A 14,561-nucleotide genomic window follows, 5' to 3' on the forward strand; every position below is an offset into this window, starting at 1 on the left:
TACTAGATGGATTCTTGAATGGTTAAAATTTTCAGCTCGACATGTTTCGCGACTTGACAAAACGTTGCTTCTTCGGGAACTTCTAAATGTTAAAAGACATATAATGTTGCCATTAGATATACGAAAATACATATGTAGAATATGTAGAAAACCTATAAAATAGGCTTATAAGTGACTTATAGTGCATGTATTTATAACCATTGTACTCACCGAAAACGGTGTTCATTTAGTTTGAGAAGAAAAAAGTTGACATGTTACGCTCCAATGCAACCGTGGTCAATCAGAACACACCAACTCTAGCACGTTCACCATACACCAAAAGAGCAATTGTATAACCAGTTTGGGGTTATTTAGGCCAACGTGTATTCCGCTCCATTTCTTTGGTGTGCCGGCTTTGAAAAATCGGTGCTCCCCGGCCGTAGGTCCCCAGACAACAAACTTTGTACACTTGTAGAGGAAGAGTGGGGGCTACATGTGCCATGTCCAGGGGACCTACGGCCAGCCGGTACCAGGTCGCCAAAGCCCGGGAGATCAGGCGCAAAAAGGTGACTCGAGTATAAGCCGAGGGGGGCATTTTCAGCACCAAAATAATTGCCCTCTACCATATTACTTTTATAGCACAAATCTCCCAAATCCTCCCTCCGGTACCGGGTCCCCAAATTTACCGGAGAAATGACCGTTTAACATTGGAGTCTATGGAAGTGGTGCCCCAATTTGAAAAATCGGTGCTCCTCGGCTGTAGGTCCCCCGGACAACAAGCTTTGCACACTTATAGAGGAAGAGTGGGGCTACATGTGTGCCAAGTTTGGGGTTCAGTGAACCTACGGCCGGCCGGTTCCGGGTCCCCAAATTCCGGGAGATCAGGCGCAAAAAGGTGACTCGAGTATAAGCCGAGGGGGGCATTTTTAGCACCAAAAAATTTGCTGAAAAACTCGGCTTATACTCGAGTATATACGGTATAGAGTGTATAGAGTATATACGGTATATAGAGAGTGTATAGAGTATATACGGTATATAGAGAGTGTATAGAGTATATACGGTATAGAGTGTATAGAGTATATACGGTATATAGAGAGTGTATAGAGTATATACGATATATAGAGAGTGTATACGGTATATAGAGAGTGTATAGAGTATATAGAGAGTGTATAGAGTATATACGGTATATAGCGAGTGTATAGAGTATATACGGTATATAGCGAGTGTATAGAGTATATACGGTATATAGAGAGTGTATAGAGTATATACGGTATATCTGAAAATTGATCAATCCTGATGTACCGACGGTGGATTTTCTTCTTGAGGCCCTAAAATGCCAGGACAGTACAAATATCCCCCAAACTGACCCTTTTTGGAAAATGGTCAGTCCACGGTTATTAGTAGTGGGCACAGTGAGTGTTTTTTAATTTTTTGGCATTTTTTTTGTAAAATCAAAAAATTAAATACATTATTTTCCCCACTGTTTAAAAAGAAAAAGTTCATACTGTCACCATTGCCGTACAGCGTCATATGACTTGTGTGACGGTGATCAGGGATACTGACTGTTCACCGTTTGGGGGAAAAAAATGAACTTTGTTTCCAAGTGAACAAAAAAATGAACTTTGTTTCCAAGTGGTTCTAAAGTAAGCGGCTGGCTATGGGGGTACTCACAATGTGTGGCTCAGTCCTGCCCCACCCTTCCCTCCTCACTGACAGGAGTGTGGAGGGTATGACAGTGAGCACTATGTACAGGAGAGGAGTGTGGGGGGTGTGACTGTGGGCAGTATGTACAGGAGAGGAGTGTGGAGGGTATGACAGTGAGCGGTATGTACAGGAGAGGAGTGTGGAGGGTATGACAGTGGGCGGTATGTACAGGAGAGGAGTGTGGGGGGTGTGACAGTGGGTACTATGTACAGGAGAGGAGTGTGGAGGGTATGACAGTGAGCGGTATGTACAGGAGAGGAGTGGGAGGGTATGACAGTGGGCGGTATGTACAGGAGAGGAGTGTGGGGAGTATGACAGTGAGCGGTATGTACAGGAGAGGAGTGTGGAGGGTATGACAGTGAGCACTATGTACAGGAGAGGAGTGGGAGGGTATGATAGTGGGCACCATGTACAGGAGAGGAGTGGGAGGGTATGATAGTGGGCACCATGTACAGGAGACGAGTGGGAGGGTATGATAGTGGGCGGTATGTACAGGAGAGGAGTGTGGAGGGTATGACAGTGAGCACTATGTACAGGAGAGGAGTGTGAAGGGTATGACAGTGGGCACTATGTACAGGAGAGGAGTGTGGAGGGTATGACAGTGAGCACTATGTACAGGAGAGGAGTGTGAAGGGTATGACAGTGGGCACTATGTACAGAAGAGGAGTGTGAAGGGTATGACAGTGGGCACTATGTACAGGAGAGGAGTGTGGAGGGTATGACAGTGGGCGGTATGTACAGGAGAGGAGTGTGGAGGGTATGACAGTGAGCACTATGTACAGGAGAGGAGTGTGAAGGGTATGACAGTGGGCACTATGTACAGGAGAGGAGTGGGGGAGGGTATGACAGTGGGCGGTATGTACAGGAGAGGAGTGGGAGGGTATGACAGTGGGCGGTATGTACAGGAGAGGAGTGTGGGGGGTGTGACTGTGGGCAGTATGTACAGGAGAGGAGTGTGGAGGGTATGACAGTGAGCGGTATGTACAGGAGAGGAGTGTGGAGGGTATGACAGTGGGCGGTATGTACAGGAGAGGAGTGTGGGGGGTGTGACAGTGGGTACTATGTACAGGAGAGGAGTGTGGAGGGTATGACAGTGAGCGGTATGTACAGGAGAGGAGTGGGAGGGTATGACAGTGGGCGGTATGTACAGGAGAGGAGTGTGGGGAGTATGACAGTGAGCGGTATGTACAGGAGAGGAGTGTGGAGGGTATGACAGTGAGCACTATGTACAGGAGAGGAGTGGGAGGGTATGATAGTGGGCACCATGTACAGGAGAGGAGTGGGAGGGTATGATAGTGGGCACCATGTACAGGAGACGAGTGGGAGGGTATGATAGTGGGCGGTATGTACAGGAGAGGAGTGTGGAGGGTATGACAGTGAGCACTATGTACAGGAGAGGAGTGTGAAGGGTATGACAGTGGGCACTATGTACAGGAGAGGAGTGTGGAGGGTATGACAGTGAGCACTATGTACAGGAGAGGAGTGTGAAGGGTATGACAGTGGGCACTATGTACAGAAGAGGAGTGTGAAGGGTATGACAGTGGGCACTATGTACAGGAGAGGAGTGTGGAGGGTATGACAGTGGGCGGTATGTACAGGAGAGGAGTGTGGAGGGTATGACAGTGAGCACTATGTACAGGAGAGGAGTGTGAAGGGTATGACAGTGGGCACTATGTACAGGAGAGGAGTGGGGGAGGGTATGACAGTGAGCACTTTGTACAGGAGAGGAGTGTGGGGGGTATGACAGTGGGCACTATGTACAGGAGAGGAGTGTGGAGGGTATGACAGTGGGCGGTATGTACAGGAGAGGAGTGTGGAGGGTATGACAGTGAGCACTATGTACAGGAGAGGAGTGTGAAGGGTATGACAGTGAGCACTATGTACAGGAGAGGAGTGGGGGAGGGTATGACAGTGGGCACTATGTACAGGAGATTAGTGAGAGGGTATGACAACCAGCAGAAGAATTGCTTGGCTCACAAATGGTGGTTACTGATCTTTCCAGTGTCTGTGGAGCGTAGGACAAGCCTCTGCCATGCGGGCGATCCAAGTCAGGGCTTTGGGAGGCGTGCACCCCGTACTTTTTGTATTGCATTGTTAAAATGTCATTCTTTCGTTACAAGGTCCGCTTTTTATTATTTTCAGATGAAGAGGGGTCTGATCAGCACTCCCCCAGCAGACATGCTGCCAACTTCAGAAAGCGGGAAATCGAACTCCTGGTTGCGGCAGAAGAACGCCGGCATCTATGTCAGACCCAGACTGTTCTCTCCTTATGTGGAGGAGGCCAAGGTAATGTCACGTCTGGATGTTCCTGTACAGGACAATGTGCAGGTCACACACACAATACAATCTGAGGGAAAATGTGGTTCTAAATGATTAGATTGTATGAAAATATTTGCATAATTCGGCCTGTTTTACAGAAGACAGTGTCATGTTTTAACCCTTCCATTCTTCCCGACCTTCTCTGGATATATCATCAGTAGGTTTATACAATCGTCACTAATTAAGGCGCCATTCACACCTCAGCGTTGGTGGGACAAGTAGAAACACAGATCTGGTCGAAACCCCTCCCCCACAGTTGTCAAGCACTTCCTAGGGACACATTTAACCCTTTGGTTGCCCCATATGTTAACCCTTCCCTGCCATTGTCATTAGTACAGTGATGGTGGATATTTTTTAGCACTGATCACTGTACTAATGTCACTGGTCCCCAAAAAAAGGGTCACTTAGTCTCCGGTTTGTCTGCAATATCGCAGTCTCTAAGTCGCTGATCGCCGCCATTACTAGTAAAACAAATTATAAATAAAAATTCTATAGATATCCCATCGTTTGAAGACCCAATAACTTTTGCTAGGACCGATCAATATACGATTATTGGGATATTTTTTTTACCAAAAATATGTAGAATACATCTTGTCGTAAATTGATGAAGAAATTCGATCTTTTTTACGTGTTTTTTTCTTAATTTGTTTTATTGGATGGTTTATAGCATAAAATTAAAAATATTGGGATTTTTTTCAAAATGGTATTTTTTTGTTGTGCAAAAAATAAAAATTGCAGAGGGGATCCAATACCACCAAAAGCAAACTCTATTTGTGGGAAAAAAGAACATGGATTTCATTTGGGTTCAGTGTCAAAGTAACAAAGTGTCATATCGCAAGAAATGGCCTGGTCTTGAAGGGGGGGGGGGGGGGGGTAGCTGAAGTAGTTAAGGGTATAAGATGAATAGGTGTCTTGGAAACGAGCCACCTAGTGTGACAACGCTGCTCCTCCATAGATTCAGTGCGGTGAGTGTTGTCAGCCTGGGAGGAAACGAGCCACAAAAATGGTTATTGATACCCAGAGGCTCCGCATGAAAGAGAATGCTTGAGAGAAGGACTGGTCATTATTGGCCATGGAATGCATTTCTACACCATCAACGCGTTTCATGGAACCATCAGTGGCTTTGTCAGGAAAGCGCAAGCAAACACTTGAAGGCTGCAAAGTAACGATCCATTCTGTAGCGTTCAGCGTGTGTCGGGAGAACAATGCTCATCATCATCACATCCAAAGACCGGGAGGCCACAAAATATTACATTTTTGTTCTATGGTTTAGATACTTTATTTCCTGCAATGTATCAAATTCTTCTCTGTTATCTCTGACATTTTTATATTTCAGTCTGTGCTGGATGAGATGATGGTGGAGCAGACGGATTTGGTTCGGCTGAGGATGGTTCGAATGTCCAATGTTCCCGACACGCTGTACATGGTGAATAACGCAGTGCCACAGTGCTGTCACATGATCAACCACCAGCAAATGAGCAGTAGCCAGACAAACCCTCCTACTGTAGTAGCCAATGAAATACCAGGTACATGTGATCAGATGTCTGTCATTTCCCTCCTGATTTATTTCTGTTCAGTTTTGTTTTAAGAGCTCCAAGTGTAATCCCACCAGTGACCAAGGTGAGGAGCAAATGGCTGATTAACATTCTTCTCACTGATCACCAATGTAAGGAACATTCTTCCCACTGATCACCAATGTAAGGGACATTCTTCTCACTGATCACCAATGTAAGGGACATTCTTCTCACTGATCACCAATGTAAGGGACATTCTTCCCACTGATCACCAATGTAAGGGACATTCTTCTCACTGATCACCAATGTAAGGAACATTCTTCCCACTGATCACCAATGTAAGGGACATTCTTCTCACTGATCACCAATGTAAGGAGCATTCTTCTCACTGATCACCAATGTAAGGGACATTCTTCTTACTGATCACCAATGTAAGGAACATTCTTCCCACTGATCACCAATGTAAGGGACATTCTTCTTACTGATCACCAATGTAAGGGACATTCTTCCCACTGATCACCAATGTAAGGAACATTCTTCCCACTGATCACCAATGTAAGGAGCATTCTTCTCACTGATCACCAATGTAAGGGACATTCTTCTCACTGATCACCAATGTAAGGGACATTCTTCTCACTGATCACCAATGTAAGGGACATTCTTCTCACTGATCACCAATGTAAGGGACATTCTTCCCACTGACCACCAATGTAAGGGACATTCTTCCCACTAATCACCAATGTAAGGGACATTCTTCTCACTGATCACCAATGTAAGGGACATTCTTCTCACTGATCACCAATGTAAGGGACATTCTTCTCACTGATCACCAATGTAAGGGACATTCTTCTCACTGATCACCAATGTAAGGGACATTCTTCCCACTGATCACCAATGTAAGGGACATTCTTCTCACTGATCACCAATGTAAGGAACATTCTTCCCACTGATCACCAATGTAAGGGACATTCTTCTCACTGATCACCAATGTAAGGGACATTCTTCTCACTGATCACCAATGTAAGGGACATTCTTCTCACTGATCACCAATATAAGGGACATTCTTCCCACTGATCACCAATGTAAGGGACATTCTTCTCACTGATCACCAATGTAAGGAAGATTCTTCCCACTGATCACCAATGTAAGGGACATTCTTCTCACTGATCACCAATGTAAGGGACATTCTTCTCACTGATCACCAATGTAAGGGACATTCTTCTCACTGATCACCAATGTAAGGGACATTCTTCTCACTGATCACCAATGTAAGGGACATTCTTCTCACTGATCACCAATGTAAGGGACATTCTTCTCACTGATCACCAATGTAAGGGACATTCTTCCCACTGATCACCAATGTAAGGGACATTCTTCTCACTGATCACCAATGTAAGGGACATTCTTCCCACTGATCACCAATGTAAGGAGCATTCTTCTCACTGATCACCAATGTAAGGAACATTCTTCTCACTGATCACCAATGTAAGGGACATTCTTCTCACTGATCACCAATGTAAGGGACATTCTTCTCACTGATCACCAATGTAAGGGACATTCTTCCCACTGATCACCAATGTAAGGGACATTCTTCTCACTGATCACCAATGTAAGGGACATTCTTCTCACTGATCACCAATGTAAGGGACATTCTTCCCACTGATCACCAATGTAAGGGACATTCTTCCCACTAATCACCAATGTAAGGAAGATTCTTCCCACTGATCACCAATGTAAGGGACATTCTTCTCACTGATCACCAATGTAAGGGACATTCTTCTCACTGATCACCAATGTAAGGGACATTCTTCTCACTGATCACCAATGTAAGGGACATTCTTCTCACTGATCACCAATGTAAGGGACATTCTTCCCACTGATCACCAATGTAAGGGACATTCTTCTCACTGATCACCAATGTAAGGAACATTCTTCTCACTGATCACCAATGTAAGGGACATTCTTCTCACTGATCACCAATGTAAGGGACATTCTTCCCACTGATCACCAATGTAAGGAACATTCTTCCCCATTCTTTGCTGATGCGATTTGCACCTATTATGCATGCAAATCGCACCACAAAATATTGGTACTTGTGGTCGCCGATTAAAAAACGCTATTGGTGCATCTCTAAGAATAACTCTTTAAAATGAAGTAAATCGCATCCTTGGCATTTGTTTATTTGGATGAGTGTCCTGATTGGGGGATTTCATTTCAGGGTTCCAGAATGTGACAAGAAGATTTATTTTTCTTCCCTTACCAAGTGTTCAGCTTTAACCAAAAGTTTGATCACATCTGTTTTCTTCTCAGTTCCCCCGCTTGGAATCGTGAGGGAGATGATCAGACGCCTGCAGGAACTGCGACATACGGAGCAAGTTCAGCGCGCATACGCCTTAAACTGTGGAGAAGGTGCTACTGTCAGTTATGAGATTCAGCTCCGGGTTTTGAGGGAATTTGGCCTATCTGACACTGCTGCAGAGCTGTTACAGGTAATTTGGTGGATTGTTTTGGTTGGGGGTTTTTGCTATAATGGGGTAATGCTATAGATGGCTATCAGGCTGCAGTCATGCAACAGTAGGTGGGCAGAGACTATGGCTATGCTACAAGAGATGCTTTTGGAGACTGTGGCCGTGACGTAGATGCTTTTGGAGGCTGTGGCCGGGACGTAGATGCTTTTGGAGGCTGTGGCCGGGACGTAGATGCTTTTGGAGGCTGTGGCCGGGACGTAGATGCTTTTGGAGACTCTGGCCGGGACGTAGATGCTTTTGGAGGCTGTGGCCGTGACGTAGATGCTTTTGGAGACTGTGGCCGTGACGTAGATGCTTTTGGAGACTGTGGCCGTGACGTAGATGCTTTTGGAGACTGTGGCCGTGACGTAGATGCTTTTGGAGACTGTGGCCGTGACGTAGATGCTTTTGGAGACTGTGGCCGTGACGTAGATGCTTTTGGAGACTGTGGCCGTGACGTAGATGCTTTTGGAGACTGTGGCCGTGACGTAGATGCTTTTGGAGACTGTGGCCGTGACGTAGATGCCTTTGGAGACTGTGGCCGTGACGTAGATGCCTTTGGAGACTGTGGCCGTGACGTAGATGCCTTTGGAGACTGTGGCCGTGACGTAGATGCTTTTGGAGACTGTGGCCGTGACGTAGATGCTTTTGGAGACTGTGGCCGTGACGTAGATGCCTTTGGAGACTGTGGCCTTGACGTAGATGCCTTTGGAGACTGTGGCCGTGACGTAGATGCCTTTGGAGACTGTGGCCGTGACGTAGATGCCTTTGGAGACTGTGAGGGTTGGATTATTTGAGACTGCTAGAGATCACTACTGTTACAGTCCCTTTACAAATGCTTCCCATTAATCTCTGTAGTCCTTTACTTGGGCTACATTTTATATTTCACTCAGGAGGATCCATTATAGAAGTTGAGAGGATGAAATTAAATGAGAAAAGGGATCGACAGACCAGAAAAACCTAAGACCAGATGAAAGAAATAAATCAAGCTATTTTAACAATTATCAATTTTAAATAATTTTTCTGCACTGGCTTGAGTAAGCCGGGCTCTGAAGGCTGCAGGTTGAGTACACGGCATTAGAGGACACCCTTTGACATGAGCAAATGCACTATATCGCCATAGTTAGGGGGTCTTCCAGCCTGGAGGTAACCGTTGTGTGAAGACCCTTTTCTGTTGACAGCATGACTGTGCCCCTCCCCCCGTGTACAAAGCCAGCTTCATAAAGGCATTGGTTGACCAGTTTGAACCAGCTCCGTAAAGACATTGGTTTAGCAGTTTGGATTAGCTCCACCAAGACGTAGGTTGACCAGTGTGGGCCAGCTCCACCAAGACGTAGGTTGACCAGTGTGGGCCAGCTCCACCAAGACGTCGGTTGACCAGTGTGGGCCAGCTCCACCAAGACGTCGGTTGACCAGTGTGGGCCAGCTCCACCAAGACGTCGGTTGACCATTGTGAGCCAGCTCCACCAAGACGTAGGTTGACCAGTGTGGGCCAGCTCCACCAAGACGTAGGTTGGCCAGTGTGGGCCAGCTCCACCAAGACGTAGGTTGGCCAGTGTGGGCCAGCTCCACCAAGACGTAGGTTGGCCAGTGTGGGCCAGCTCCACCAAGACGTCGGTTGACCAGTGTGGGCCAGCTCCACCAAGACGTCGGTGGACCAGCTCCACCAAGAAGTAGGTTGACCAGTGTGGGCCAGCTAGACGTTGGTGGACCAGCTCCACCAAGACGTCGGTGGTCTGGCAAATTCATGCAAAGCTGTGAGTGAAAGTTTTGTGTATTTTTAGCAGCTGTACCAGATAAGAATAATGGACAAAATAAAGCAATGCTCTGTTTGTTTGCAGAATCCTCACAAGTTCTTCCCAGACGAGCGGTTTGGAGATGAGAGTCCTCTTCTGACGGTGCGCCAGTCCGGGAGATGTAGGATCAACAGCACCCCTGCCCCGGAAACCATGTTTACTGACCTAGACTCTTACGTGGCCTTCCATCCTCCGTTACCTCCGCCACCCCCTCCTTACCACCCGCCTGCCACGCCAATACACAACCAGTTCAAAGTGGGCTGGAAGCAGAGAGTGCCCAGTCAGCACCCCTCCCGCTCTTTCTCCTACCCCTGCAACCATTCATTGTTCCATTCCCGTACTGTCCCTAAAGCCACCCCACCCTCTTACCTGCCTGGTGTCAAAACCATCCCCCCTGATTGCACTAACACTGGCTTTGGCAGGCAGACCGTAGCAGCAGCTGCAGCAGCTGCCCTAGCAGCAGAGCAGCAAGCGGTGAGTGCAAATTTAACTTTTTTTTTTATTATTGTTATTTTGGGATGTGACTGTCACAGTGAGGTAACCCTTATATCTGCTAGCTGGGAAACTTGAGGCTGCTGCTCATAATTTTTGAGGGGGCGCGAACAAACTGAAAAAAACATTAAATGTGGCCGCTGTGCCCCCGTCAAATGCATCCCCTGCCCGCCCGGCACTTACCTGTCTCGCAGTGGGTCAAAGGCGGTGTCCTGCATGCTCCTCAATGTCTTCTTCCACCCTCGTCCAATCACAGCGCCTGTCGTTTCAGCCAATCGGGTGACAGGTAACCGACCCGAGCACCTGATTGGTTGAGAGGCGTTTCAGTGTTGGAAAAGCGAATTCCTTCGTTTGCTAACACAACAGTGAGTGCCCAGCATATGGTGCCCGCTGTTCACCTTTGTGGACGCCTATTAGAGCCGATGACTCTAATCGGCCATTTCCAAATACCTCACCGCTGTAATTCAGGTGGACACGCGAATAGGGGGTGTCAGCGGCAACCATAGATTCATGCAATGCATGGTGAGAGGGGGCGGTGCCCTTGCCCCCTTTATGGACGCACTACCACTGGTGTGCAGAGCATCTCGCAGCAGGGGGTCCGGTGTGACCCTGTTCCCTGTTTCAGGTCCGAATTTTTAGTTGCGTTCGAACCTGAAATGGACCAGAAGATGCACAGGGCTCTCCTGCAATCCGCTCCGCAGCCGTCCATTGAGAGGCGGTCACAGACTCCCGACACGCGAATTGGATGCGGGGAAACCTGCGTCTAATTTGCACCAGTGTGAGCCCAGCCTGAAGGATCACTTCATCTTTTGACAAAAAATGATAAATGCACATTTTTTTGCAGGTAAAGAAAGAAATGTGCATTTATTATTATTTTGTTGTAGATGCCATGCAGGTCTCCTGCAGTTCCTGGGGAACTGCCTGCAGGAGCTGGAACATGTTCCAAAAGGTAAACTTGGCCTTTTAAAGCCCATTTGCAGGTTTAGGGGAAATGTTTTCTATAAATCTGATGTGCAGGGAGTTCTGTCTTAGACCCCTTTCACACTGGGGCATTTTCTGGGCGTTTTGGCGTTAAAAAGCCTGTTAAGCACCTGAAAGAAGCCTCATGTGCAATCCCAATGTGAAAGCCCCGAGTGTTTTCAAAGCCCTTTCACACTGCCAGCGCCCGAAAAATGCTGGTGAAGCGTCGCTAAGACCCCTTTCACAATTTTTAGGCGCTTTGGCGTTAAAAATAAAAGCGACTCGATGGGAAGGGGGCTTTAGGAGGCGTGTATTCAATGCTCCTAAAGCGCTGCAAGGAAGCCACTTGCAGGACTTTTTTTTGACGCCTTGCCAGCGCAGTGCCTCAGTGTGAGAGCGCAGTGCCTCAGTGTGAGAGCGCAGTGCCTCAGTGTGAGAGCGCAGTGCCTCAGTGTGAGAGCGCAGTGCCTCAGTGTGAGAGCGCAGTGCCTCAGTGTGAGAGCGCAGTGCCTCAGTGTGAGAGCGCAGTGCCTCAGTGTGAGAGCGCAGTGCCCCAGTGTGAGAGCGCAGTGCCCCAGTGTGAGAGCGCAGTGCCCCAGTGTGAGAGCGCAGTGCCCCAGTGTGAGAGCGCAGTGCCCCAGTGTGAGAGCGCAGTGCCCCAGTGTGAGAGCGCAGTGCCCCAGTGTGAGAGCGCAGTGCCCCAGTGTGAGAGCGCAGTGCCCCAGTGTGAGAGCGCAGTGCCCCAGTGTGAGAGCGCAGTGCCCCAGTGTGAGAGCGCAGTGCCCCAGTGTGAGAGCGCAGCGCCCCAGTGTGAGAGCGCAGCGCCCCAGTGTGAGAGCGCAGCGCCCCAGTGTGAGAGCGCAGCGCCCCAGTGTGAGAGCACTCGGGATTACAGATGCAGCTTCTTTCAGGCGTTTTACAGGTGCTAGTAGATAACAATCGCATTAGACATTATTGTACATAGTATATAATGAACCAGCAACATACCCAATGGATAGAAAAACATGATAAAGATTTGATTCAGACATGTAAAACCCCATGGTTAACATATGATTAATGTGGCATAGCATGAAATAGATTTGCTTGACGCGTTTCGTGGGTTGTTTACCCACAGGCAAGAGTGTTAGGACCACAGTCTTTCTGATCAACTTCCATTGATTATGATTTTTTAAATCTATCATAGATACTCCCAGAGTGTATAGCTGCTCCTGATGAGTGGAAACAACCCTCGAAACGCGTCTAGAGAATCTATTTGATGCTATGCCATATTAACCATGTGTTTACCATGGGGATTACTTGTCTGAATCAATCAAATATTTTTAGTATTTCTTTTTCTATCTATTGGGTATGTTGCTGGTTCATTATATACTATGTACAATGTTCATTATGCGATTGTTATCATGTGATCTACTAAACATGTTTATTAATTCTATACTGTCCATCATTTGTTCTATCCATTGCACCATGCCCAATCGTGTCATCAATAAATAATCTGCTCATTGTTTTACTTTCATTCTAAGTGTTGTGTATCATATAAAGTCCAATTTTCCCTCTATTTCCCTTTGTATTCCCCCTTTTTTCCTTGGTCCGTGTGTTATCACTTTGTAGAGCAATTTTGTTGGAGATTTGGGACTTTGAGGGTGCTTCATATATAAATTCACTCCAAGTTCATATAAAAAATATATGAAGAAAATATTAAAGTATTGAGTTCAGTTTAATCCTAGCCATAGGTAGGTACACACATTATTATAGATCATTATTGTGTAGCCAACAGTAACCCCATTTTTTCTTGAGCTCCTCTGAGGTCATTTTCAATCTCTTAATCTTTCTTTCCCCTTTTCCTTTGTTTTTTTGACATATACACACACTCGCATACAGCCTATTGACAAACAAATACTGTAGTCGCATACAAATTTGCATCATGTCCAAATGTTTCAACATGTTTCGCCGTAACGACTCCTTCAGGAAAGATGTAAGGAGTGGATATAGAAGAACATAATTCACTCAGCTTTAGGTGTATATAGAAAAGAAACAAAGAATTGTGTAATATTTCATACTGAAATTTTTTGATAATTTAAACTTCTTATACAAACATGGCTGTAAATAAAACACATAAAGGGGTAGATCCCGGTACGAAGAGCTTCCCACCTCTGGATGGAGTATAGGAGGTAATCCACAAGGATGAATATCCTGAATGGAAACACATAGATCCAGTCCGAGCAAAGCCAGATCTCCCATAGGGAAGAGGAGGGATTAGTACTTCTCACATAAACTGATTTTCCATGAAGTTCCCTCAATCTTACTAATTGGGAGAAGTACTGGGAGTTCCTATGGGCGGCAATGGGAATTGATGTTCATATACCAGGAAGATGCACACATCTGAAAAATTCTGTATTGATCTGAAAACTGCTATAGAGATACCCAACCGAGGGTCACAGGACACTTTATACCAAAACCAAGAAGGGAGAGCGTGAAATGAGGAGATCCCCAGAGAACGGCTGACTCCATACCTCATGTTTTCGTCCCAGTTGGTCGTTGAGCTTCCAGAGACCCCAAACTTTGGACAGTGCTAGCGCAAAGACTATTTTTGTTGCATTTTTTGTCTTCAGAAGTGTCACCCAGTTCTAGTCTTGAGAGCAGCGCACCCCAGTTTATGGTTCATCGGGGGCCATATTGGACTTCTGCAGGGAGCCACGGTCCTTCCCAGCAGCTTAATGCAGGAAATGCGATTTTTCTATCCCGGCTGGGGTTGCATTTGACCCCTTTCACACTGGGGCACTTTTAACCCTAAAGAAGGGGGTTAAGGCTCCCGTTTTTCGGGGCGCTTTAGAAGCGCCGCCCATTCATTGCAATGGGCAGGGACATTTTGGGAGTGCCGTGTATAAAGCGCTCCCAACCTGCCCCAGAGATGCTGCTTGCAGGACTTTTCCGAACATCCCACAAGCGCCCCGCCCCCAGGGGCTATTTCTAGCGCTAAAACGCCTGAAAGCTGCGACAGTGTGAAAGGGTCTTACAACCGTGTCAATTATGACGTCGGATTTCGATTTAGTCCTAGTCTTTTGACTAAAATTCCATTTTAATTTTAGTCGTATTTTAGTCACCTGAATTGTTTGTCGTATTTTAGTCATCTGAATGGTTTCAGTCGTATTTTAGTCACCTGAATGGTTGTCGTATTTTAGTCACCTGAATTGGTTGTCGTATTTTAGTCACCTGAATTGGTTGTCGTATTTTAGTCACCTGAATTGGTTGTCGTATTTTAGTCACCTGAATTGGTTGTCGTATTTTAGTCA

General features: G+C 46.5%; 1 protein-coding gene across 1 annotated transcript in view; it reads left to right on the forward strand.

Annotated features, from left to right (window-relative positions):
• Positions 1-14,561, forward strand: part of BTBD7 (BTB domain containing 7) — a 77,414-nt gene that overhangs the window by 61,355 nt on the left and 1,498 nt on the right. Inside the window, exons 7-10 of the mRNA XM_040332876.1 lie at positions 3,826-3,969; positions 5,339-5,528; positions 7,827-8,005; positions 9,865-10,293. Coding sequence (XP_040188810.1) covers positions 3,826-3,969; positions 5,339-5,528; positions 7,827-8,005; positions 9,865-10,293 — 942 coding nt within the window. The remainder of the gene's footprint in view (positions 1-3,825; positions 3,970-5,338; positions 5,529-7,826; positions 8,006-9,864; positions 10,294-14,561) is intronic.

The sequence above is a fragment of the Rana temporaria genome, chromosome 13 (genome assembly GCF_905171775.1).
Source record: "Rana temporaria chromosome 13, aRanTem1.1, whole genome shotgun sequence".
Lineage (NCBI taxonomy): Eukaryota > Metazoa > Chordata > Amphibia > Anura > Ranidae > Rana > Rana temporaria.